Below are 27901 nucleotides of genomic sequence, written 5' to 3' on the forward strand. Positions count from 1 at the left end.
GATAGGCATATGGCTATAGTGAGAGCAGACGACGGACCGAATAAGTGATTTGATCAGCTGTTTCTATGACCAGATTCGCTGCACTTTAGGAAATGAAACATTTTATTCAGCTTTCTCTTAAGCGAAAACCCTAGAGAAGCTACAATTAAAATCTGTAAAAGAAGATATTGTAAGCAGATATCTCCGGATTTCCCCTGCAATATTGTGCATTTTGGGGGCGTAGGATAGGTGAGGGGCAGCGGCGGCACGCTGAAGATCTCACCTGGATGAGATGTGTTGGCACCGTGATGACACACGTTGACAGCGATGTCCGGAGAAGGCCTCGCAAGGCGTACAGAAACCGTGTCAGGCTGTGAAGGTTTCGGGGACACTCATTACAGCAAATGTCATCACCCCACAGCACAGAGCCCAGGGACTGGAGGCCGACGCGGAGGATGTTTTTCTGTCGTTTCTGCAGGGGGAAAAAAAAAAGTCGTTTTAAGATCCGTCAACAGTGATGTAAGAAGAGAGATACGGTGCGCTCCATAAAGAAGAATACAATACAATAAATTCATTCTTTTTCAAAGGAAATCTTCCTGTTAAAGAGTCTTTACACTTATAGCTGGGGGCTTCAAATATTTAGGACCCGTTAACGATCCATCACAAAAATTCTATTATGGTGACAACCAAATGAACCTGATAACAGTTCTCTATGGCAACCAGGAGATAAGAAAAGGAAGTCACCTGCATTCAAGCAGGGACTAGAATGTACAGATTTTGATAAATGAGAGTAGAACTTGAATTAGTGTGTAAGTGTGTGACCTTGAGATTGCTGGGGGGGGAGCAGCTGTCATCAGAGTCCTGAATTTTTCAGGATTTAAGACAAATTTTGGCAAGCCCTATTTTCCAAAACTCCCTCAATAAATAAAATAAAAGAATATCTTAGAGATGCTCATAGACTCAAAGGAACTCACCTGTGGACATTCACATCTTATGGGTCTACGATCTGAGTTAAAGCCCTTAGCTGTAGAAAAGTTTTTTAGCATTAGATTGATAACTAAGTTGTTTTTTAAGTGATTTTACCCAAAAAATAAAGCAGGGAATCGGCACAAAAGCAGCAAATACCCCCCCCCCCCCCCGCAAGAGGTATTTAACACACAAATCTCAGGTATAAAAATCAGGGATCCCGTCAAACTGAAAAGCCACAGATTGCTAACTCCGCCACCGTCAAAGTACCCCAACCCAATCACAATACATCCCTTTTAAACCCACCGAGACTCTCCTACAATGCTTACCCCTCTCTGGACACCATTAATGAGGGTCTCAATGGGTTAAAAGTAATGCCGCCCCATGCAGCCTAACTAACCCACAGACTAGACACTTCATGTCTGCAAGGATCTGCCACAGGGGCAAAAAAAAAGTCCTGAAAGGGTTGACTTTCGCAGTCCTGAGTCACGGCGGGGAAAAGGAATGTAAGATTGCAGAATTCCCCAAAGCTGACTGTTTAATAAAAAAAAAAAGGTGAAAAGTTTGTCTTTACAGAACATGAGCCATTAACTGACAGGTGTGGGATTACTCTCGTCTGAGGAATGACGGACAGAAACTGATCGGTATCGCACCTTTCACTGGGTGTCCTGGTGTCACATAGCCAAGAGATTGTGCCAAAGGGCCTACAGTGATGAGCGTTAGGATGCAACCTCCCATTGACCCAACGGTGACAATGTGAGCTAATCCGTGGCCCTAAGCAAGAGCGCGCTCATCTCCATAAACAAGAACGGCATACTTCTCCGGGTTAAAAGGTTGACGAAAATGCAATATTTAATTATGCAGCGTCTCCGCCTTCACTCCACGTCTGCCCTACCTTATGTCACATGCTAGTCAATCTCCTGGTGGCTAATGCCGCTCTGTCTCTGCAGTTTTTGTTACGCAGCAAGAAGTTATATATGTCCAGCCATGACAGACGTGCTTTAACTCTCATGATGTGTATAGCATACCATGCTACAAGACGTGAGAGAAGAGTACAGGCGATCTGGATGGGGAAGACCATCGGCTCCGCTGAGTTCTGACCCAGTCATGTGGATACAGACTAATGTATAGATGTGTGATTTCAGCTCAAAGGGAATAGTGGTTCCTATATATTTATGTGTAGCAGGCTAATGGCCTTTTGTGATATATTTGACGGATCCTATCTCCCTAGTTCCCTAGTTTGCCGTAGTGCTTTACTAGTTTTCCAGTCCTCTAGAACAGACATGGTTACTTCTTGGATTTACGGAGAACTCAGCGATCACAGGCTACGTGTAGATTCTAGATATGATCCATATTTGTCTGCACCAAAAACAAAAAAAAGGTTTTAAATCCACGTCTCTGGGACATCACCATCCATGCCCATCGCCTCTGCGTGTGATGCCACCGGTGTATGCCATTATCTCCCGATACGTTTGTTTGCAGTTTTGCTGGTCCAATGTAGAGCTTCAGACATAAACAACCATTCGATCATTTTACTTCACTGGGGGGGTAGATAAGTGGATAGAGGCTTATACAGCGAGGGGATTTAAACACCCATCGGGCAGGAATATGGCTCCTGAATCTAAGACGAGACCAGGACCGATTAGGGTCTCTACATCAGGAAAAACAGGCAGACTTTTTGGGACGTAAAGTGAAAAGTGAATTTTGTAGCCCACTGTTCTGCTCAAATGGGGAACAGAGTTTTATGCTCTTTTTTATTATATTTTTTATGATTTTTTTGGGGGGGGGGTTACTTGCACCTGAGGCTCATTAAGGCTCAAAAATCAGACAGTTCTGCTGAGCCGTGGGATGAGGAAGCCCCTGCACGGAGGTTGTAAAATAATAAATGGAAAGAAATGGAAAGGGTGCAGATGGAAAGGGAGGTCCTGGGAGACGAAAAGAAGCCAGGAAAAAAGCAAGCAACCTGAGTCGTCAGAGAGAGCTCTGTGTGAGTCTGGCATCGGTCGGAGACAGAGCGGGGAGAGCTGCGTGCCCGCTCCAGAAATCACTGTTTGGAGACTGTGTAGAAACGCCAGAATCAGCCAGATAAAGGGATGGATAGATCCTGTCCCGTCTCCTGGTCTTCTAACTAATAGAATGTTTTCTTTTCTCTACCTCTCTGCTCGACTCCGTACAGTCCCCTTACCCTCCAGAATCCAAAATATAAACTCCTCACCTATAGATCACTTGGGGACATTGTGCCCCGTGCCTTCCCTTCACTCTTCCCAGAACTTATTCCTCCATTCAACCGTTATCACTTCTTTTACCCCCCCTCCCCACACGGCCATCTCTACATCACCCTTTAATGAAGTGGAGAAGGGCAAATGCATTATGAAGGTGTTCATCTGTATGCCTCCATCAACTAGTCCCAGACACTGTGAATGTTCTACTGGAGATCTGGGGTTTCCTACATTGTCTGGGAGAGGGGGCATTAATAGCGGAGGTTTTATTCACTAAAAAAACATTTCACCTCTAACTAATGCATTACGAAGGGCCAGCAATTGTGTAACATGTAATATTTCTTCAACGTAATCCTGTAGATTTCATTAAAACAGCTTGGCCCTTCCTGCAGAAGAAAGTTACCTAGGGGCTGGTGAGCCACTACTGGCTTAGTAGATAAACCCCAGAGAGCAGAACTTGGTAACCTGTAGTCTTGCAGTTGCTGATGGCTTCCATCATTCTTAGCCAGCAGAAGGCTGGAGGGGCTGTGCACTGCCTAAGGGTGTTCTCTTTGGTGTATATAAAAGTCATATTTTTGGTTACACAGCAGCATGCAGATCTACCCGGCAGGAGGACTAATTCAGAACGTTCTCGACTTTTGACTTGTGAGTTTTGTCACATTTGACCCACACATTGGAATTAACAGAAACGCCATGACGCTTCCGCTTTACACTGGCCTCGTCTGAAGACCCTCACGAGACCAAAGTCCCCCCCTTACTGGATTTGCATTGTCTAGGAAAGGCTGGCTCTGTGCTGGCATCATTCGATCCGGTTTATCGGTGAACCTGTCAGCCATTGTGAGGTGCGCACCTTGGAGAAGCCGCACCGGACGATGGGCGCACCCGGCCAGCTGTATTCGCCGGCGCAAGACAAGCTGTCATCACGCTGGAAAGCAGCTATACTGTGGCGAATGTTATGACATGCCTGTTACTATAGTTACCGCAGCACGCGGGGAGAGCATCCTGTCAGGGACCAATTTACTTCTCCGGAGGGGCACCGCCGCCAAAGGAAAGGCATGATCTGCCTGCGAGTCTCTGCAGACTGAAACCCGAGCAGAGAAGTAAATGAGCACACCGACATCCCACAAAGCTCGTGGTACGGGGAAAAACAGGCTTCATTAACTATTAAACTACTGACGTGACAAAAGGATCCATGACCCAGACTCCACGCATCATTTTGCACCATTTAACACTTTCAGCGTCGACATCACACCAATTTCAGTGCGCAGCGACACGTTCCTCTCTGGCACTGATGAGGTTAAAGACCTGCGCGTTCCCTTCCGGGACATCGACAGCGGGCCACGTACAGCCCACCGCGCGGACTCCCATTCTCAGCGGGGAGCTGGGGAGACATGGATGGGAAAGATGGCTGTTTTGAGCCAAGGTTGCTCCAGAGATAGTAAACCCCACGAGGTAAAAGTCTTAGTTGCCCATCTTGTCCTGAACGGGTTAAAAAGAGTAGCCAAATCTATCTGCCCTCTGAAGAGCCTGACATTGCTAGCTCGCCCCGCACAGGGACCTGGGAAGTAAGAGGTCCAGCTACCGATTCTTTCATTTGTTTATTCAGGATATCTAGAGAAGCAAACGACGAGCTAGACCCATAATTCGGCTCCGTCTCCTAACCGCATTCTCTCTAACCAAACGGTCCGGCAGGTTAAGGGTCGGCGCGCGGCGCGGGTGAAGCACCCGAAGGTATCGGATTAATGCCAACTGCTACTCGCTGGAAATAAAAAACGCAAATCGTGCAAATCACAGCGGCTACGGAAGATTCGATGTGCGGCCTCGTTCTTCCATGTGGCTCTGAAAGCAGCTTTTCTGCTCTCCGCAGAAGCCATGTGCAGCTAATCAGCCATTAGCAGAAATATTGAGGATAAGCATATTTACGAGTACGGCTGAGTGCGTTCGCTCGGTCTCGTCGCGCCCACCGAGTACGTATTAACATTTGAACTTCCCCGGACTCGCTACCCGCGTGTTTATTTCGCCGGGGTTAAGGAACAGCTTGTGCGCTGCTCGTTTCTGGCTGCACCCCAGACGGAGCCCCCAATAAAACGGGTTCCTTGACTGTACCTGGGGACTGGATCCATCGTAGCCTCCCTCGTGAATCACCTGCTGGATGGACTTGAGAAGCTGGAGGTAGTCGCAGGTCATCGCATGATCTGAGCTGGAAGAGAAGCCATTTAGTATCATTACAATGCTCTAAGATACACGTATGAACATATTCCCGTGCACACGTACATACACACACACTCTCCAGGCTCTGATGGCTGCCACTGCGAGTGAACCCCGATAACACGTATTCAGCCCGTCCAGTCTGCTTTTCCCTGCTTTAGAGACTCAAACCTTAATCAGTCGTTGGTCTCGCCATAAACCTATCTCATGTATAATTCTCCCACACTTCTGCTGGGAGGCTGTTCCCTTTATCTACCACCATCTCAGTAAAGTAAAACTTCCTTCCATTTCTTCTTAACCTCTGATGACCTCCTGTTCTAACATTTCTTCTCCTGTGCCATAAACTTCCCTCCTGTACTTTGTGAGATCGCTTTAAGTATTTTAATGTCCCATTACTTCTCCCGTGTCTCTTTTGCCTCCAAGCCGTATATATAGAATTCCTAATCAGCTTCCTGACACTCGGCAGCTTACAACGAAATCAGCCCTAGGCCTAGCAGGGCGTAAGCTCCCACCCGTCATAATTACATGGAAATCATAGAACCCGGCGGCAAATAAGGACAAGTTCGTCCCACCAAGTCTGCTGCAAAAACCTTATTTGGTCCTTAGTCTCGCCTGAGATACAGGACGTCCTTCTGCCTAACCCATGCATGCTTTAATTCCCTTATTGTATTAACCTCTATCACTTCTGCTGGGAGGCCGTTCCACTTATCTACCACTTACATCTAAGCCTCTGACTCTCCAGTACATAAACGACCATACATGCACAATCACGTTACAAAATATCCCTGACACTGAAATCTTTTTTTAAGGCCGTTTAATGTTTTTCTCTTGGAATTTTGCAGAACAGGGGCGGTTATAGGTTAAGGGATCAGCAACCAGGTAAAGCTTAATTACAACGGACCTGGCGATGGAGTACGCCGTGAAACCGCCGTTTGCATTTAAATAGTAATCACAGATAATTAACACATCGTTAATGAGCTGCTACACCAAGTACACCTGATCATTATACCTCTGAGCCCACGGTGGGCCACCGCGGAGAGCTCAATCAAAATACACTGTGGAACACGGGGCTGCGTGTTTACCGGCCCGCTGACATATTCAAACGTGTATTTTGGGGCAATCGTTACAATAAAACACGGCGCAAGCAAACGCAAAGATATAAAAAGCATTATACGGCAACATTCTATTTATTTATGGTTTTCTATGGCGCCATCATACTCCGCAGCGCTGTATTAGCATAATAATAACAGAATATATCATCGGATACACTGTATTTCTATTTATTATTGGAGGTGCGTGTATCTAGGTGGCCGCGGTAGTGGCGTGGTTGGTATATTTTTAGTTTCTATAAGAGAAAAGCCAATAGACAATTTTTTGGTTGAATTAAATGGCTAAAGAGAAATTTTTGGGAGCCTGGAATGAATAAGGGTATAAGAGAGTTGGGTGCCTGGGGTATGATAAAGGGTTAACGGCTAGCTGGCTCCTTGGACTACAGCCCTGACCTTAACCCCTTTGCATCCCAACAGACACAGAACTTCATGTCATTGAGCTATCGGTTGATTTCCGGGGCCGGGGGGCCAGTGCAGACCCTGGGCACCGACTCAGATCAACTCTTCCTTAACCCTGCCATGAGCTACCCCATACACTAAATTTTGGGAACATTACCTGATCACACTATATTACTGCAATCAGTGCACTTTTTTTTGTCTATTTTGTGCTTTATTTATTTATTTTTAAATCTTCATTTTTTAATTGGGTGCTTTAAATAATGAACAAGGCGCTTCATTGTTAAACATTAAGGATATGTTCTGCGGGGTTGTAAAAAAAACTGCTTTAAAAGAAAAAAATTAGGAAAAAAAATATCAACATATAGCAACAATATTGGTTTCAATTAAAATCCTCCAAATCTATATATATATATATATATATATACATACACAAACATCTTAATGTGTTTAATGTTTATTTAAAAGTAAGTCCTAAACGCAACAGGACTTAAATAAACCGGAAACAAGCCAAGCGAGCGTGCCGGCATCGTTACCGTTTTGGGACATAAAATGAAAATAAATAATACAATTTTTTTAAAAAAAAAATAAGAGGAAATATACGAGACGCGCAGCGCTAACATAAACCGTGATCTTATTTCGGAGAGATCCAGACCGCGTCTCGACCAACCTCTGCCCGTTCTTTGGAGGCGTAGAAAAGCAAATAAAGGGCTTTGTGTGTTTTTCCCCCATTTGCAGTGGCTTGTTAAGGCCACTTTGTTACCAAACATCACCTTATTTTTAACAATGGCTTTAAGCTAATTAACTTTTATCCTTTAAGGCCAGCATTCTAGTAACTGATAAAACAGGAGTTGGTAAGGGGGGTATCCCGGCTACAGGCGAGTCCCCGACTTCCTTATTGATACAGTTTCTAAGCATTCGCTAACGGCTAGTTTATCAAAGATACGGCAAACAGGCTTATTATCTGAAAGTAGACTCCATTAGGAAATATCGCTTAAGCCGCTTTCGACAAATGTATCAGGAAACCCGAGCACTAAAGAAATTATTAAGTACATATAGCGTGTTTATGACCTTTTTTTTTTGGAGGAAGGGGGTTGGTTAAGAGTATTTACTCTTCGCAAAGAGGAGAGTACAGTCTGGATTAATTACTTCTCTAAAAACAGATGCAGCTTGATGGATTGTTGGCGTTTATCGTCAAGCCCTATGATGAGAGCTTATTATGATCTGTTTCCACCTTAACCCCTTGTGTACATAAGTTGAGGTTGGCCATGGCCTGTCCATAGTAAGTATCAGAGATCCATGTCTACTGACTGCAGGTAAACACAAGAGAAGAAGCCCTCGCTTGATCATCTCTCTGGACTGGTGGAATCTTGATCCATCTCAGGCTGTGATATAATCTAGAGCTCTTCGAGACACAATACAGTTCTTAAAATACACTAATATAAAGGTGACCTTGAGAAGCAATGTTCAGACTAACTAGGAGACGCATAAAGTTGCTTAAAGATCTTCTGGCTTGCCACCACTTGTATTGTCTCCGGTGGCCTTCCGGAAGAGAAGGGACAGAGCAGTGTCTTCATTACCTCTTTTATTGCTCTTGGGTTTCTCAATGAGCTCATGATTAAGAGGACCTTGTCATGATGTCACTATATGGTGGAGTGTCATTTAGACACAGCACTCTTAAGGATCGTTCACAGATGATCTTAGCTCCATGACAGGCAGGATGGAGTAGAGGCCGGTATATGCCCTTGAGAAGTACCGTGTTTAATGTTAGAATCTGTGTCCTTCACTTATTATATCGTTAGTCGATGGGAGTTTTGTACACTGGGTGACGTCTCCTGGGATTTGTAGGTGTTCCTCTATGATACGGTCTGGGGATAGGTTTATTGTCATTAAAACCATAAGTTAAGATCTGTCGTGCTAACTTTTAGATGCCATCGCGTAAAAACAATAAATAAAAAGCAACGTGAATAAATGCTTACCTTGGGGGCAAATAAATATCACTATGAAAATCAGTTGGTCGGAAGAATTTTCCTCTTGTTAATTCCTCGGTTGAAGTTTACCTTGTCTTACCTAAAGTGTCTTCTTTTGTGTTCAAAGTTCATAGGTCAAAAAGCAGGGCCTATGCCATTAAACCTGTCACTTTAACTTAAACATTTCCTTACCTATGCACTAGGTTTAAATGTCTGGGGTAAAGTGGGCAATCACTGGTGCAATCACCATAGCAACTAATCTTCCTGCCCTTGATTTGTGGAAATGTAAAAAAAAAAAAAATATAAAAAAAATAAAAATAAAAAAAATAAATAATAATAATAATAAATAATAATAATAATAAATAATAATAATAAATAATAAAAATTCCAAACAAGGACATTTGTTGTGGTTGTTTTTGCCCAGGTTATTTTTGTTACACGCGTGTCCTGTGTGTGACACATACATGATACATGCGAGGTTAGTTGTAGGCTTTTGCCGAAGGTAAAACAAACAACTTTCGAGCTAAGTGTGTACCTTTTCCTTCTGTAAACGCAAACAGTGAGGGATGTTGTGTTTGGTGACACTAGAATCAGCAGAACACGGACAAAGGTCACAGCAATTTGGTTCAGCCAGTCTGTTAGATCTTTTCTAGTTGGCAAATAAAGCAATCTGCGCTCCGCTGGGAGAGGGAGAAGGTTTTAAAGGGTTTTATTTTAATAGTAAATAACATTAAGCCTGTTAACCGCACTCACGGCTAAACTTACTGTTCCTATCCCGGCGGGACCGCCACTTTATTTACATAAATCATAAACTGACATCCCCTCTATAAGCGCTAAGCAAGCACATGAGCTATTATCCCTCGGAACCGCAGGCTGATAGCCTAGCGTGATGGGTTCTAGCTTGCGTGTGTGCAACTCTTCCCATCAGGAATCATTTCTTTATTTTTTACTACTACATTTTTTTGTTTGCTTAAAACTAAAATGTATTTAGAAGAAAACATCAATATAACATATATATGAAACTGAAAAATGTATATAACTGGTGTGAGACAGGAGAACATAGCTTTTTAAAGCGGAGGTGGGAAAGCCACATGATTGGTAAGCGGCATTTGGCAAACACGTGCCTGGCATGCACAGTACACAATCGCACACGCTATAACACGTGGACAACGTCCTGAGCTTGCAGAATGACTACGTGACCCAGCAGTTTGGGGCGATTAAGATTTATGGACAGTAGAAATGAGAAATAGAGGTAAGATGAGAAAAGGTAAATGGATCTTCCATGTGTAAAAAAAGCGGTCATTTTACACCGAAAGCGGCTGGATGTTGATTGAGTGCAATGCGGTATCATATAAGCTTTGACAAGCTCAGAGGTTTACATCTATCGATGGGATCTCTGAGTTCCTCAAAGCATACCTGTGTCTCAATCCTCATTTATCAAGGCTTCTAAAAGAGATCCCAAAGGTCTTTATTTTAGATTGCTTTTAAATAATAATAAAAAAAGATTTAAATTGCTCTGTCGGGTTTATATGCATAGATTTGTATCTTTGGCTGTGAATTCAGTTACTTTTATAACGTCTTCTTTGATGGAAAATGTGATGCCCCTGAACGGTCATCTGTAAACTCGGTTCCATGATGTCCAACAACCATACATAAGAGAGTTTTAGTCCCCCCCACCTGTATGACCCTACTTGATAGAGCACATAATATGAAAAATGGATGTATAGAACTGTAAAGTTACAGCGCTATAGAATATGATGCCGCTATATAAAAACGAATAACAACAACATTGGTTTTTTGGAGCGAATTTGTCTCTTCTTGGGATGACAGCGAAGAGACCTCTCCTACCTAATCCGAGCTGCCATAAATTCCCTGATTGTTCTGGAATTTCTAGAACACCTTTTATTTTTAAACATTTTCTGAGGCTCGGGATCATTCCTTGTATCAAAATAACACACATTTAACTGTAAATATTTATTTTCATGGACACTTACCACATGCTCTCGTCCCCGTCCAAAGACGTTACATTTGGAAGGTAGAACGTGTGGGTTCTCACTGCTTGTAACAATTCAGGAGGCATTGTATCTGAGACATCGTAATAGTGGCCAAATCTCGATGAAGAAATGGGTAATGACTGAAAAAAGGACAAAAAAAAGGAATCAATCCATCAAGAAAAAGAAAAGTGCAGTTATAATTCTATAAAGCTTGGGAATTTCACGCTAATTGGCCAAGAACATTCACCACGTCGGTACGGACTATTCTCTCTCGCCTTTATTAACGGGTTGCCATTTGATGTTTTGTTTACTGATAACGTACACAGCTTTAACATTGTTTCTTTCTTGGTTAACGGGACTTTGGGAACATGTAATTAAAACAAGCCTCTTGCCACAAAGCATCTCTTCTCCTTTCTAATCATCTCCGGAAATTGGGCTTACAGGTAAATCGAGGCCTTGCCTAAAACCCATGAACAGCTTTAGGCAAAACAAAGAGGTAGAAATATCAAAAAACCTCATTGCAACACCAGAAGAAATACTTTGAGGTAGGATTAATAGTCTTTTGGAGACTTTTAAGGAGGTCAGGATTAGGACCTTTTAAATTCCCTGTATTTTCTCTGGTTACCACCAAATCTGCTTCACACCCCGGACGTAGCCTTCAGGCACGCTATACATACGAGTATGGAGGTTCGTTTTCTTAAGAACATACAACGCCAACAACGCCTAATTTCACGCTTTCCTACTAACATATACTACCGTTCAAAAGTTTGGGGTCAATTAGAAATGTCCCTGTTTTTGTAAGGAAAGCAAACTTTGTCCATTAAAATGACATGAAATGGATCAGAAATACAGTGCAGACGGGGTTAATGTTGTAAATGGCTATTGTAGCTGCAAATTGATTTTTAATGGAATATCTTCATAGGCGTACAGAGTACCTTTATCGCTCCCATCACTCCTTCATCACTCCCATCACTCCCGTGTTCCAACGGCCCGTTGTGTCCGAGTTTAAAAGGCTGACTGATCATTCGGAAACCCCTTTGCAGCTAAGTGACCCCAAAAGTTTGAACAGCAGTGTATATATTGAGTCTTTTATTCTATGCATACTTAGGCATGGGTGTCATAGCAACATTTCAAAGTGAGCACTTATCTTGTTAATTCACACATTGTGTAACCCATATATTTGTTTAGACCATAATAAACTCTAGAATAAACTAGACTAGAATAAACTCTACTAAAAGTACTGATTCTTTGAGCTATTTTGGTTAACCGAGACTAAAGATAACTCAACCGGAAGTACCAGGAGAACTATTGTATTTTTCAAAAATATATCCACCAAAAAGACCAACTAATACCCAATTCATTAACTCAACCAAATAGAAAAGCTTCAACACCTCTATGATTAAACACAGTTTGAAGGAAACCTTTCACATGAACATAACATTCTTGAGTCCAGGATATTCGCATGTACTTAACATACTATATTTTATTATTTAAATATATTTAATTCAATTGGGGAACACAGTTTTAATATCACATTTTAATTTTAGGAAGCAAATAAATAACACCCCTTTCTATTTGCTGATTTCTACCAAAGATGTTACCAAGATGTAAAAGTAAGCGTCCAAAAGGGTTTTTAGGTAGTTGAGGGCATGATGGGAATAGAGAGAAAACGTAGTCAAGATTCGTAAATAAAAGGAAACTGATTAACTGTTTTTGGGGGGGGGTGTTATATTTTTTACATTTTTGTAATTTTTCTTTTTTTTCTTCTTTAAAAAAAAAGGTTCAAAATGTTCTTGCCAGTAAAAAAATTAAAAATTAAAAAAAAAAAAATTTAAAACCAATTTAAAAAGTGTCTGTTTTTGGTCTCTAATCTATCTTTTATCCGGATTACCGATCACAATGTTTTTATTGCAATCATTGGAAGAGATCGTCTTTTTATTGTGTCGGTTCAAACCCCCCTTTATGTCTCATAAGAGCCTTGACAAACTGAACTTTGATCTGATGTCTTCATTGAGGAAAACTCCAGGGCTGCTTATTTCAGATGCTAATCCACAGCAAACTCCAAGAGAAGTTAGTGAAGATACTAAAAAAAAAGAAGAAAACAAGTATTTTTTTCTTTCCTGGATCTTCTTTTTGGAATCCTGAGGCACATTGCAGGGTTTAATCCATGCTGCCCTATGGATTAAGGTAGGTGATAACTTCTTTTGATTAAAGAGAAAGACCAGGGTGCTTACAAACTGGGTGGAGACAAGGATTTAACCGGAATGAAAACCACCATGCAATAAAAGCATGGTCTATGTTAGATGTGTCTGAATAGACCCTCAATGTAGTCAATTCCCAGGCCTGGCAGGGAAGCCTGCTAAGACCTACCTGAATCAAATAAGCATTCATAATCTGTCTTAACAAGACCATCGTGGAGAGAGAAAGACGCGACGATGGAGACTTAACTCTGGTCGGCCCTGGTCGTCTTCGAATTCCTACGAGCCAATGTGCAGAAATGCATCGAATTGGCAGCGCTTGTTGGATACCTTTCAATGCAAAGCCGCTGGTCTCAATGCCGGTTTAGATATGGGGCTATAGTGCTTTTTAAGCCATTCCCTAACAGATAAGGTCTCACACAATCGACTATTAACCTATTCAAAACCAAAAGTAGAAGTTTCTTTTCTTTTTTTCTTATGGACAGCTCAGCAGAAACTTTGTTATCTTGATTTACCCTCCATCGGGTATTCAATGCAATGGTTCCAATTGGCACAATTTTGACATTAGACAAGTTGATGGCTTTTCAATATTTACCTTCTGTGCCCTCATCAATCAATATCATAAAATGAAAAGAGGCAAACTTTGCTATTTAGCCATTCCTGGGTCATTAGGAAGACTGAAATTGGCATGACAGCAATCAGAATGCTCATAAACTTCTTTTTGTACAGAGCTGTATTGGTCTGTGCTTCACTAGCGGGTCGGAGGTAGCACTTTTTCTAGTTGTTCCAAACGAAAGGTTGTGAGAGAAGGGGTCACCACGAGAGTGCGGGCTCCCCCTCAAGGCTGGTCAAGAACTATGACACATGAGTACACTGCTGTACTCCAACTCTCAGTACCTTCAACAGTACTTCATGACAGATCAAGAAGAAGAACGGGAATTGAGGACATGTAGCCTTTTCTTGGTCTATGTTACAGTCACATACTGCAATCTAGAACGCAACGCTTTGCAGTCTTGCGTGAGGTTGGCTTGGAAATGATGAGAAATGCCCTTATTGTGCAGTCGAGAGTAATAGGGTCGGGTAGCCCAATAAAAACCAAAGGATTGCTTGTTAAAAGCCTTCTTTTCCTGCAGGCAATCAGAGTAGCGGCCCAGTGGGGTGTAATCAGCAATTACTAATTGGCTGCCATGAGCTAACAATACTTGCTTCGCAACATCACTTTAACACCAACAGCATTATTGGGACCCCTGTGAAGAAGTAACCAACACAATGCAGTCTACAATTGCATTTATAGGTAAATTAGCTACTCTAGACTTTCTGAACAAATTTCTTCAAGCAACTGGTAAAACACAAAGGAATTCTCCCTTTAAAACTAGTAACAGACATTCTTACTCGCAGGATTGTAACGATTGAGGGGGGGGTGTAGATTATATTATTGGTTGGTCCTTACTCTGTCATTAGATAGACAATTACACACCAGTCAACCTAAAGCAATCCTTAAGGAAGGATATCTTGGAAGTCTTCGCCATTACCATTCCCCCACACTGAAGTATGACAAGGGGCAGTTTGTGTCGGTACAGTTTTAAGTAACCTTGTCCAGAACCAGTGTTGTATCCATGTTATCTATTGCACAACTCCAATGTCAGGTAACACAGCCTTCCAGCTCTATTCACTATTCATTATAATTAACTCATCATCTCTGTTTAAGGCGGTGAACGAAGATCTCCACCTGCTCTCTTGTAAACATGGTTCAGTTTGACGCTTTACCTTTAAAGCAAAAGCTTCCTTTTCCAGCGTACAGGGTGTGTTGAGGACAGTTCTGCCCCCAAGCTTGAAGCAAATGTTATTACACCTTCTGACAAGTATTTCTTTTCTCTCTGACAGTCGGACCTGTCCTGAAAAAAGCTGCAGAAATCACAGCCGTCCGTCACATTAGAGCGACTCAACAAGGACGTTTTCAGTAACAGATCTAGTTTCCTGAGGTTCTCTTACAAGAGCATCCCTCTTTTCCACAAAGCAACGACTATCCCCCGGTGCTATCACTATGGCAACATTAAGAAGAATTAAGAAAACCAAGAATTTGGATGTTCAGTTCTATTCCTCACCTACATCCTAGCTCGTATAAAAACATAATTTACTTAGGGTGAAAGTCCCTATCCAGATGATCTCCAATTCTAATTCTTACATATATATTAATCATCTTTTACTTCATAAAGATCTTCTGCTAATGCTATACGTGGGAGTCTCTCATCTTGACGCTTCCAAGTCTTCCTGTAGTGTCTCCTTACTAAGATATTTGTTATAATGGTTTTCTACATAATCTGTACGGCAAAAGAAGAGTCTCTAGCATGAAAGGCTCGCCGTATTTAATGTAAAAACAATACAAGTACCGTCATATCCAAAATAAACTACAATAAATTATCAAAGAAAGCCTTGTTTTCCATGTGTTTCATGCATGTGATAGACAGTGTAGCGATAGCAGCTCAGTATGGCTCACATTAATAAAAGTGATGGGATTAAACGAGCGGCCTTGAGGCTGTTTGGGTTGGCATGCCAGCATATATATATATATATACGCATCTTGTAATACCGTCACATTTTCAGGTCTGCACAACCCCACTGAGAACCAAACATGCCAAACCTTGTCTTGGCCCTGCCCGACTCTAGGTGAACCTTCCTGTAATCAGAGTACTCAGAAAGGAAAGGGTTTGGCGGAATGTGAAAGATATCACAGCCAGATCTAAAGCTCCGATAAGATCACATATGGTGAAGGTGCGTGGTAAACAATGGGCGAATCACGTGGACCAAGCAGCTTCTAGTCTGCGGTCATCTTCTGGGCTTCTACGCAGCCGGATTAACCGAAAAATACCCATCCCAAGGAGATGCGACACTACCAGTTGGAAAAAAGTTCAGCTCTCTCGGTGATTAGCTTCTAGTGATAGGGACGCTGATACAATCTCAAGTGTTCCGTTTCCTTATCATGCACACGGCTAAGCAAGTCAACAGTGTGCTTCAGTACTTTCACTAGAGGGATTTAATGAGTACGGCTCGCTCGACCTTTCAGACTCTCCCCGGAAGGCTGGGCCAACAAATATAGTCAGAATAAATACAGATATTGGGTGGCTGTTTTAATTCTCTGCGGTAGGGATAAATCACTCATCTGAGGAGCTCTTGGCACTGATGGAATTAATAAAACCACTAGTGATTACTGCGGTGACATCATGGCAGTCTGCACAACAATCCTACCCGAGGGGCTGTATCTGTTACGTAAAACACTGTCTGATAAGTAACATCTTCAAAGGTTGACAGCAGACATGTTTTAATTGTGGGCAGGTTGATGTAGATAGAAAATCACCGTAGCAACAAATGGAATGGTAGTGTAAACTTGACCATTTTGTTTATTGCCATGGTGATAACACCACTTTTCAAAGCAACACCGAAATCACTTCTTATACATAAGTTAAGATAATATTTTCCATCTTAACTTCCTGAAAGACTGAAATTAGTACTTCTGCATTCGAATTAAAAGTTAATGAGGTGGAAAAAACCCACCTTCACGCCATCCACATCAAGATTTGAATTGTTTGCAGTGACGTAACCATAATCAACATTTTCATTACGGGTTCCCAAGCATAAGAAAACCCCCTCAATGTCCCTTTCAACGTAATTCTCACCTCTACTTTCGGCAGGTTCTGGTAACGCCAGGCTATCTTCATCTCCCGAGTATCCTCTTCAGATACGGGGACCTTCTTTTCCTCTTTACGGTCATCTTGCTTTGGTATCTCATCTATTAGGGGTGCTGGGAGGTCCTGCGGTAACAGATATGATACAAAAACTCAGGGTTTTAGTAAAGTGCTCACATATAACCCACAAACAGAAGTACTGGGGAGATAAACTAGGATGGATTACGATTTCAATGTTTCCTCTACATCATATATATAATAACACACTACTAGAGTTAAGTATAACAATTTATCTGAAGACAACGTAGTCTTACAACCTTAGAGACAAACGGAATGGTCCATTCAGCAGGAATATTCTTTTGCTTGTTATTGTGATAACACAATTTTTTACCCTTTGCATCAGGGCCACTTATTCTACCCCAAAAAACAGCTCTCCTTAGCAAACTTGATTCATATGATAAACGTCCCATACAATCGTTTGGTTATCGCTACTACAAATGTGTAAGTAGGCCTCAACACATGATAGTATGATCAATCAGAATAGGGGAGAATAATTAAGTATCCCAAAGAACCACGAGGAAGGCCATAGAGATTGAGCTGCACCTAACACAAGTTTAATAATATAGGTGTTCTTGAAGACAATGTATCAGGGGTGAGCTCTCCTCTAAACAGGTGGACAAGTAGGAGTTACAGGTGTCCTCAATGACATCTCCTAGCCAAGTAGGTGCTGAGACCACATACCATGCAAAGCCATTCCTTGTAGAGAGGTGGAATATGTCTTCATGACCCTGAACTCTGAGATACAGAGATACAGTCGTTTGCAGTCATGAGGGATCCATGATCGGTGCTACTTGTGTCTCCTTAAATTATTTTCCTATGGTCCCTCATTATCTCTTCTGGACCTTAGGAGCAGACGTGTCATCATCTCCACATCTCAAAGCCCAGTAGAGGTTAGAAAAGAGTAAAGTACAGAAGACCCCCAGCTTGTTTATGCTAGCAAATGTACAAAATTATTCTAAATTGTAGAATTTTACTATTATCCCAGTTAACAGCACTTTAAAGACAGCTGCAGCGTGGGCTGACCTGAGAAGATGCCCCCTTCATTACTTTTTATCACTCTAATGGTTGTTAGTATCATCACACACTGCTTGCCAGATGACATTTCCGGCTCAAACTATTGACACAGGTACGGTGGCACCCAATGGAAACACCTAATCACGAGGACTGTACAGATAAGAATGGTAAATCCAATCATTACACTACAGAAGGCTGGTGATAGTATCGAGTTATCTTCACACCTTGTAACACGTTAGGAGGTATGGAGGTATGGAGGTATGGACACATGGGGGCGCTGGAGAGGAACCACGAGTCCTATCATTTTGATCAAAAAGTTTCCAAGAAACTAGTTAAAACAATTAGACTTCCATAGTTATGTGCAAACTCTGGTGCAAACTGGTAAACCGAGAAGTACAAGCTGGAGCAAGCTCAGACTTCTCCACCCATTAGTTATGGACTCAGCTCGACCACCTCTAGTAATCAGCAGGGACATTCTATGTGTGGCAACTGCACCAGAATTTCTCTTGATACGTAACTCCCAACTGAAAGGAGCTGTTCCACTTAGAAAAAAAAAGAACTGCATTATCTAGGAAGGAAATAATTCTTAGCAAATACGTAATTGAACTATTTCCTCTGAAATGTTTAGGGAGCTTTTGCGGTTTCTATGGCAACAACCTATCCGTGTCTCCTTTTATATCACATGACAATTATGTGTTTCCCAGCAAAAAGAATAATTTGGGCAGATTTGTTTTGTGCACGATTAAAGAATTCTATCTTTGGCCATTAACCAGTATTAGGAATTGTGCTTCTACCAATGAATTTCGTTACAAAAAAGTTACATTCAGCAAAGTAGGTGGAACGGCACCTTTAACGTGATTTAATCGGAATTAACAGGACTACGGATATGTGTTACTTCTAGCATACATAATACAGAGATACCGCAACCTGAAGATTATACACAAACATCGATATTACCCTAAAGAACACAAAACAAACCCAATAGTCTGCGCGTGAATTACAGCACGGCGAGAACGCAGGAGATGCGGGTGAATGATAAGGGGAAATCCTTTGTATTTGTCTTTTATAATTAAATGCCTTGAAAGCCCTAAATAGTTATAAATGTCTCGTTTGAATACCCGGGCTCCTATCTGGATGAATGTATAACCATTTTCAAAACAGATGAGCAGAAATTTATGGTATTTAAGCTTTCAAAAATTACCCAAGCAGTAACAATCATAAAAGTGGCACCCAGGCAATAGAAAAATGCAGCTGAAAAAGATAGTATTAAGGAAATCTATTATTTTAAAGAGGGAGGAATCTTAATTGTGGGGGTAGGATGTTGTTTTCCTTTCTTTAGAGAAAATAAATGCGGAAAAATAAAATAAGATTTTTTTTTTAGTTCAAATATGAAAATTTCGCAGTTCTGTATAGCGAATATAAGCGTGAAACGGTGAACGTGGATTAAAAAGCAGTAGATAGAGTACCGCAAAGCCCATCAGAGCAGCCATTTTTCCTTCCGGTTTTATGGACCTTTAAGTTATTCCACCCCTTTGGTAGACACTATAGACGGTAATACGAGAGAAGCTTTTTCTTAAGGATACATTAAAAACATTTCCCAAATTTGAGAAGAAAAACAAAGTTTTCAAAATACAAGTGGATTTGATTTTAGTAATATTTTTTTTTCTGTAAAGATTTCTAGGACAACCTATCAGTGTCGGGTTTCATGTCACATGACACTTAAGTGTTCCCCGCAAAAAAATAAAAACGCAAAATCTGTAATATTTAATTTTTTAGGCTGTTTCTAAGGCTACATTTTGTTATAAATGTGTTACGATCAGGAGGGTAGGTAGAACAGCTCGTTTAACTACAGGTATCCTTTTTTTATTATTATTAAATTCTGCTGCTCCAATACCAGGTTTTAAAGAGAAAAAAAAACTGCCAGCAAAGTTCTACTATAAAGAATAATGATAGTTATCTTCAAATTAAATGTGGTTTTTAAACACCTTATTAATGTAATTAAGTAATGTTTCAATTATTAGCTTTTTTTTTGTGATACAAAAGATATATCTCCATTTCCATAGCTCTATTTAATTCTAACCTTGTCTGGTAATTATTGTTCTTTCCCTTTTATGCGTTCGAGGAATGCGGCAATTAGTCTGAATCGGGCAAGAAAGAAGAAAGTCTGGTTCTACAGTTTACCTATACGTGCGACAATTTCATTAAGAACAAAGACTATGTTCTATCGTGTGGTTTGTACGGATTCATTTCATGGCACCTTGGCCGAGACCTAACCTTGAGTGCGCCGGCGTCTGGGTATCCCCCCCAACCACCATTCAGTCGGAACTAGAACAAATTCCCACTTTCATAAGTTAGCAGAGACCACCTGAACGTATGTATGAATAACGGTCACAATGTCCACACAATGAAAAGCCAAGCAGGCACTAAACACAGATGGGTGGAAGGTTTCGTAAACCGAGGCAGATTAGTTTCATGTTGAATCAGGTTTCTCTAGTCGGGTTCCTGTTATCATTAACGCTGATTGCTTATGATGTCATGATGTAGGTGACCTTTTAGGAAGGATCTTGTGTGACATAAGATGCAAGGAAATATTATTATTATCAATAATAATAATAATTAATAAAAGCACACACATAGAAGCAATTAAAGCTTTTATTAACAAGTGATTCCCTTATAAATAGAAAATAAGATATTATATATATATAAAGTAATTTATAAAATTATTAAAATAATTCTGATATATACATATATATATATATATATATATATATATATATATATATATATATATATATATATATATATATATATAGGCTTTCAACTTTTGTTTTCAACCCTTTGATTTGCCAAGCTGGTCAAATTGGCTAATGCCGTTTGAACTGTCTGCTGCGAGGAATGACTCCTGGCGACGATATGGGTATAAAGCCTAATTACACATTCCTAAAGATAAAACAAATTAATTTCCCAGGTGTGTGTTTCTTCATCAGCAAATAATCCATTGTCCTCCGACAACACCTGTACCGCATTGTTAGTGCCTATCTGTTTATCTCTGTTGCACAATGCAGGTGATCGGCGCTCACAGATGATCGTTACGACTGATCCCAGCTAAGCACTTGTCTTAGTCCCAAAGCTGGCCATTGTTTGAAGTTCTTCTTGCGCTGCAATCAGGGGCACACCTGTTGCTGTCACCTCACGCCATACCATCCCCGCTTAAAGTCTTGTCATTTGCACATTCAGAGTCCCGGGAGGGGATTAACTATTTCACACCAGTCAACTTTAATGTTGCAAGCCAAGCGAAACACGCAGACTGTTCCCCGAACACAGGTACCTGTTTGGAACGCTCTTATTCAATCAACAGATGCTCATTTCAATCTGTAAATGTGTGTTTTGATTTGCCTACTCATCTGTAAGAGCAGAGTTTCCTACAAGCTTGTTTTACACTTTACCAATACCTGGAATCATGTAACTTATATTAACGATTCAGGAACACAAACAATTCGGTCTTGTACTGAAATATTATTGGGGTTCAAAAGAATTCAGGAGCACCAAATCTGATTACCCCCAAGAGCCAGGTAAGAACAGGTATGAAAACATTACTGATGGTGATCAACTCCTGCAACCTATAAAATACTAGATGGTTTTGCTTACCCATGTAAGTATGTTTCCATATACACACACACACACACACACACACACACACGCAAGTCACTCAAGAGCTATTCAGTGGTAGCCAAAGAGCTTCCAGTTGTCCATGAGGTACCTGTTGGTGATCCCTGCTATAGCACCAGTTGGTGCTACCAAATTTTATTTTAACTGAATAATCATATTTGATGTTTATCTTCTACTCAACTACCCCATATCCAATATCTTACTAAATCCCACTGTATATGAATGAGAGGAACATGTCCATATGTTCTTTCTTTCCCAGAATCCACGAGCGCTACCATCAATACTACTGCCCGTTAGTATCCGTCTCACACCGTTCTCCTTTCTATAATTCTTTGTGAATACCAGCGTCAGACTCGTTGCCAACAGTTCCCCAGGTGCCATTAACAAAACCCCCTAAAATAACACATCAGAAGAAATGCATTTGCAAGTGTTTCCTTACACAACCCTGTGGCCTACAAAGCTTCAAAGTCCCACTTCTAGTAGGACATTTGTCACTCTGTGCCTGCTTAGTGGACTTCATTTTTGCTTCTTCCTGTTCCTCACCAACCTTCACTGGCTACAAACGTAGTTCTAGAACTCATCTGTTTCAGATTTAAAAAAAAAAAGTAAAAGTACAAACCCATCAGTATTAAGAGAGACTCAAGAATTATTTTACCTTGGTAGAGCTATGCTACTAGCATGAGCGCAATTACCCTCAATTAAATTATTGTCTAAATCACCTCATCTTCTAAGGCCCCCAGAACCAATCAAGTTCCAACAAAGTGGAAGGGCAACGCAATGTAGGAGAATAATTATGCCAAGGTTATAACAAATAATTAAGATGGCTGCTCTTACACACATGCACACACACAAGTGCGAGCACACACACATTTTTTATCCTTTTGTCTTATCTTTTTTATTTAAGACATATATATTAAACATACTAAATGAGAAGGAATGGAAGGTACTATCTTATCTAGAGGATCTTTTCGGTCATTCTATAGATTAAACACTTTATCTGTAGAATATACCTCCCAAAGTTTGCCATCTATCTCTTTAAAAAAATATAACTTTTTTTTTAACGGAATAAAATGTTCGTTTAATACAAACAAGAAGCTGGTTATGCAAATGCATTAGCAAATTTCCTTCCAACGATGTTCCGGGAATGTCATAAGCGAAGTAAGAAGGATCCCGTAACCGGGTCCTTGTCAAATCTCCTTCCTTGGATAACTTTTCATTAAACTCACACATAATCCCAGTTAAGCAGAGACGAAGTTTCAGATATTAAAATCTACGCTTGATACTGTCTGCTTCAAAGAACATTTTTCTGCTTCAGAGCTTCCCAAAGTCCCAAACAGTTTGGGAGCAGATTTCCAGCACACTCTGCCGTCCTTTGGTTTATCTAGAGGCTTAGAAATCTCTCAATAACTGACGGGAGCTCTTAATCCCCGGTGTAAGCCACCAAAGGAGCAGTGGCTAAAGGCTACGAAATCCTTGTCTAATTACAAATAAAAAGTGATGTAAGTATATACATGACTGATAGGTGAGACGTAAATGACAAATAACCATCAGAAAGCCAGCGTCTTTAAATATATTCCCGTCAGACTACCTGTACATTGCATGAATCAATACAAACCAGCGGGACCAATACAAGTGAAAATGGAAATGTATTATATTTTTATTATATTATTAGGAACAAGTGGTGCATAAATAAAAAAATTTATTTTTTATAAAGGTGACAAAATTATTATTTTAAAAATGCTTGTAGAAATTGTGTATTATTATTGTGTGAAATGCATAGAAAACAGAGTGGGTTAAATTTCTTCATAAAACATCAATGACTTATAATAAAAGATAAAGTGCTCGAGAAAACTTTGCGTTTTATGATTCTAAATATCCTTCCTAGTGTTTTTAAATGACCAAATCCTTTGCGGAAATAACTCTTTAATCATGTAACATTATGTCGCATTCAGAATTTTGTAAAAGTGTAGACGAGTCTAGTCCTCAAAATCGTATTTTCATTTTTCATTACATGTTGGCGTGGATTTTGCCCGGAGGCTAATTGGTGGATGAATTCTTTAGTAATTAGAGTTACAAGACCCCCAGGAGGCATTCGTACGTATACTTCTTGCACACGCTATGTTGTGTTCCCACTGAAATCAGCAGCTACTGCCGATCACATGTATGGCAGCAAAACATCAGTGTTTAGATTGGACAAACGTGATTGGCTGCTGCTGCTCCTACTGACTAAGATGGGAGTTCTACTGAGCATGTGCAAGGAGTGTACTGGAACATGCTTCCTGCTTCCAGTAGAGGCAGCTGGGGGAGGAGCTAAACGACATTAATTCTCTACCAATAACTAAAGAATGTCTGCACCGATTTGCATGTAATAAAGTAGGGACGGCGCGTCGATACATCGGGAATAATGAGGAAACCTGATGGGCCGAATGGTTCTTATCTGACGTCACATTCTATGTTTCCATGAGTGCTCCCTTAATTTGCATGTAATAAAAAGCAGGCTGTTGCCTAGAAGCTTCTTAAACGACTCAACATTTACAGCAACGAATAAAAGGACAAATCTGCTAAGGTTTGTGTGTTTAACGTGCTAAAAAGCTAAATTATCTAAGTGGAACAGCACCTTTAACATCTGTTTAACAAAAATGTAACTAACCAATTAGTTGTTTTCCAGGAAGGTCTCTAATGGATATTTGAAGGCCAGTCAATCGTCCCTGAGGATTGATATAACTGTAAGTAGACAGCGGGCCGTTGGCTTAATTACCCCTGTGGTGATAGAGGTGGCTTAGGGATACCGCCAGATGCTTCGCTGACTCAGTTAAAGGTGCTGTTCCAGTTAGTCACCTAATCAACATATTGTACTAAAAGCATGACAAACTATCCCTGAAAAATCTGAATAAAGCAAAATGAACATGGAAATAAATTCATTTACAAGATGGTATGATATTGGAAAGGGAAACTTACGTCATGCCTCTGACGCCAAAAATACCCTTGAAATTAGACTTTTACCCTCTAACTTTTGACCCCTCTGTATATTTACTCCATATATATAATAAAAAAAAGTTCTTCAAATTAACTTGCCTCAAAAAAAGTAAAAGCATGCTACTTGCAGAACATCTTTTTATGTATTTGGCAGCCTCGTATTAGATCAACGTAGAGCCAAACACACACGTTATATCACTAAAGTGTACCTTACATCAGTGTAACGTGCCACAGGCACCACAACGATTTCACGAACCTCCGTCTTGGCGGAACTACAACAGACTTTTGGAAAAGAATAGGAACCCCGCTTGCCATGACATCGGCGGTACACACTGCATTCTCCTAATCCGAGCACATTTTACACATTATTTGAACACCACATTTTTTTGGCTCTCACAGGAGTTCCTGTACATCTCATCCACTGAAACATCAATGAAACACTTAATGGGGTGGTAAAGGAATGAGATTATGTCACACCTGGTGGATTACGGCACGTGCTCTTTACCTTGTAATCCCATCACATTCCTTTTTGTCCCCCACAACTGGGGTTAAACCATTGGTTTACGACCAATGATATTGGGGTACAATGGGTCCAAATCACAATTTGCCTTTTCTAATAATGAAATTCGTGTTGTTAGGACATGATGTCACACCCAACGTCTTCATTAACGCAACTAACCAGATTTACGCATTTGTGAATTACCGCAACATTCTATCCTAGTGCTATCTTGTCAGTCCCGAGAGTGTTAATCACATGCTAACTAAGGGAGAACATGTAAATATTGCTAGGCAAGGTCAGGTAGATCAAATTGACTTAACTGAGATGTTGAGAGCATATTGTAAGCTTGTAAGAGCTGTGCCCTCCTCTACTTCCATACCATTATGTCTTGTGTGTGTTTATGATATTGTTACTTTCATATTATGATGTCTGGATATTGTTAGTTTCAATGTTATCAACATGGTAACATAGTAATAAAGGCTAAAAAAAAGTCCATCGAGCTCAACATTATTGTTTATTCTGTTAACCCAGAGGAAGGCTTTGATGAGACTCCAAATGGTGCTTCAAAAAAGGGAAAAATGTCTTCCAGATCCCAAAATGGAAACCCGAGTGAACAAACAACAAAAGGACAACAACGCTATCATGCGCACTTTATGGCATTTGATGGCCGAGTGTCCCCTTTAAGTTATCTTTTCTTTGCCCTTACAAATGCATGGAGGGACTCAACGTTTGTCCTCTTGTCCTACCCTCAACTTCCTTGGTTTGCAGGAGATGCATTGGGCTGAACATATGCATGCGCGCTCTACTCATCACCAGCCAGCTCCAAAGAGTAAAGCGTTCTGTAATAGCTCTGTGTAATCGGATGGAGCTCTGTAATATGATATATCATATATATATATATAACAATAATAATATTGTGTCCATATATTCTTAATTCAATTTTACTTAACCTCAGTTTTTTGAAGAACTCTACACGGGATCTGCACACCAGACTTACATTAAAGACCACATGCTAAATATTTACATCACAACTTTATAGGTGATCAATAATTATAATTTTCCCAAAATCCAGAAATGTATATAACAAAACATACTTTATAGGTGAAAAGAGGGACCAAAACCCCACTTAAATGAAATAAACACATAGCAAGTATTTAGCCGTTTGCGATCGAGGCTTACTAAATGTACCACTATGCGAGACTATCAGATATGGGGCATATCTAGGGAGATCTAGCGAAGGGTTAAACAGAATAATGACAGTACCCACAGGCTGAAACAAGAAACGTGTTTACCAATGTCTTGCCTTAGTGTAAATTCTAAACTTTCATGTCACTTTCTTGCAAAAGAAAGAAACATTAATTGCTCAAAGCATCACATGCCCTTTTGGCGTTCGAGAAGCGGAGACAGCAGGAAGAAAGGAAAAAAAATAGAGAGAGAAATTTAGTAACGAAAAGAAAAAAAAAAAAGAATTTTATAAAATTATATTTAATTTTGTTTTGTTAAATGTAAAGTTAGAGATAACGTAAATGAAGCCAGTATATTATATCATATAATATTATATATATATATGAATATATAACTAATTGTGTCTATAACAAGCACTACATGCACATTGTTACGACAATCTATCCAATTTAACCCTCTCAGTACATTTTCCCGTTACTTCTCATTCACGCGATGCTTAAATATTCACAGTCGATGAGATGTTTGTCACACTTTAACACCAGTGCATTACCTTGATATAAAGTGACGTTAATGTTGTGACACCCCCTCCTGCACTATTCATATTAAGAAGCAGCTACAGTTTGACAGCGAAGACAGAGGATCTGTATAAGAGCACAAATACTGCATTCACCCTGTAGCCTCATTCAGTCTCGAAGAAGAGAAAAAAAACAAAAAAAGCATGAAGCGATGCAGTTTTTCTTCTTTTTTTTCCCCTTTCTAGAGTGGGTTTTCATTGTGTTTCATCGCTGCTTTTCTGAGGACGCTTGGAGTACAAAAGGCATGAAGATGTTTTCAAAGGATGATGGATAAATTGCTGGGTGGTATATAATATACCCAACGTTGTTGATGGGGCTTTTTATCTTTTACTTGTCTCTTTTAGTTACACACATTTTTTAACATAATTATGGTCTGAAAGAATGCCTTTTCCCCTTCCAAGTATCGGCAATATTTGTCTTGCTTACAGGTTTTAAGAGCCTCCCAATTATATATCACAAAATTAAAAGGAGGGCAATTATAGCGTCTCCCCGAAGACGTTCTTGACCACCATTGTTTTGGCCACTTGTATGTTCTCAGAGCTGATAGGCGTACATGATCTAAGTGGGACGCGTAATCTCACACAGCTGGACGAAATGACAGAAGATTTCTCTGTTCTCTTCGCAGCCTCCATATTATCTTCGTTGGTTTCAGGAACGTAAAGCGGGACCTTATAAACTACCCAACTGTATTACGTCATACTTTATTATAGAAATAAAAAGGAGAAGCCCAATGGAAACCAATTAGCACAATTATCATTTAGTAGGGTATTATTACTAAAAAAAGGTTCTAGAAATCCCTAAAGCTTGTTTAAATGTAAAGTTTCTTAACCAGTTACAAGCTTTGGCAAGGGTATTATTGAGGCAGTATTGTGGTGGTGGTGGTGGGATAACGAGGACTCATCATAACTATAATAGAATCAAAGAAATTGGAACCAAGTGGCAAAATTATCAGTTTCAATCACAAAAAAGATTAAACGTACCTTCAAGATATCGTTAGGATCTTCATCAGAAGACGCAACATATAATTCATGTCCATTAACCACGCCTTCAGCCAGAAAATACTTGAGGATGATGTTGGAGTATGTAGAAAACGTGTCCTCTTCTGTAGAGATGAAGAAATGGGTTTCAGTGACACACTTCCACTGGTTGGGTATCAAACGAGGACACATTCACCGACAAAATCACATAGCTTACAATAAGA

General features: G+C 40.4%; 1 protein-coding gene across 1 annotated transcript in view; it reads right to left on the minus strand.

The window, feature by feature from the left end:
* ELP4 (elongator acetyltransferase complex subunit 4) overlaps positions 1–27901 on the minus strand; it is a 98623-nt gene that overhangs the window by 55519 nt on the left and 15203 nt on the right. The window contains exons 3-7 of the mRNA XM_053448866.1: positions 27681–27802; positions 16714–16848; positions 10842–10981; positions 5271–5364; positions 263–451 (exon numbers count right to left, since the gene is read on the minus strand). Of these exons, the coding sequence (XP_053304841.1) occupies positions 263–451; positions 5271–5364; positions 10842–10981; positions 16714–16848; positions 27681–27802 (680 nt within the window). The remainder of the gene's footprint in view (positions 1–262; positions 452–5270; positions 5365–10841; positions 10982–16713; positions 16849–27680; positions 27803–27901) is intronic.

This window comes from Spea bombifrons, chromosome 10 (genome assembly GCF_027358695.1).
Source record: "Spea bombifrons isolate aSpeBom1 chromosome 10, aSpeBom1.2.pri, whole genome shotgun sequence".
Classification (NCBI taxonomy): domain Eukaryota; kingdom Metazoa; phylum Chordata; class Amphibia; order Anura; family Pelobatidae; genus Spea; species Spea bombifrons.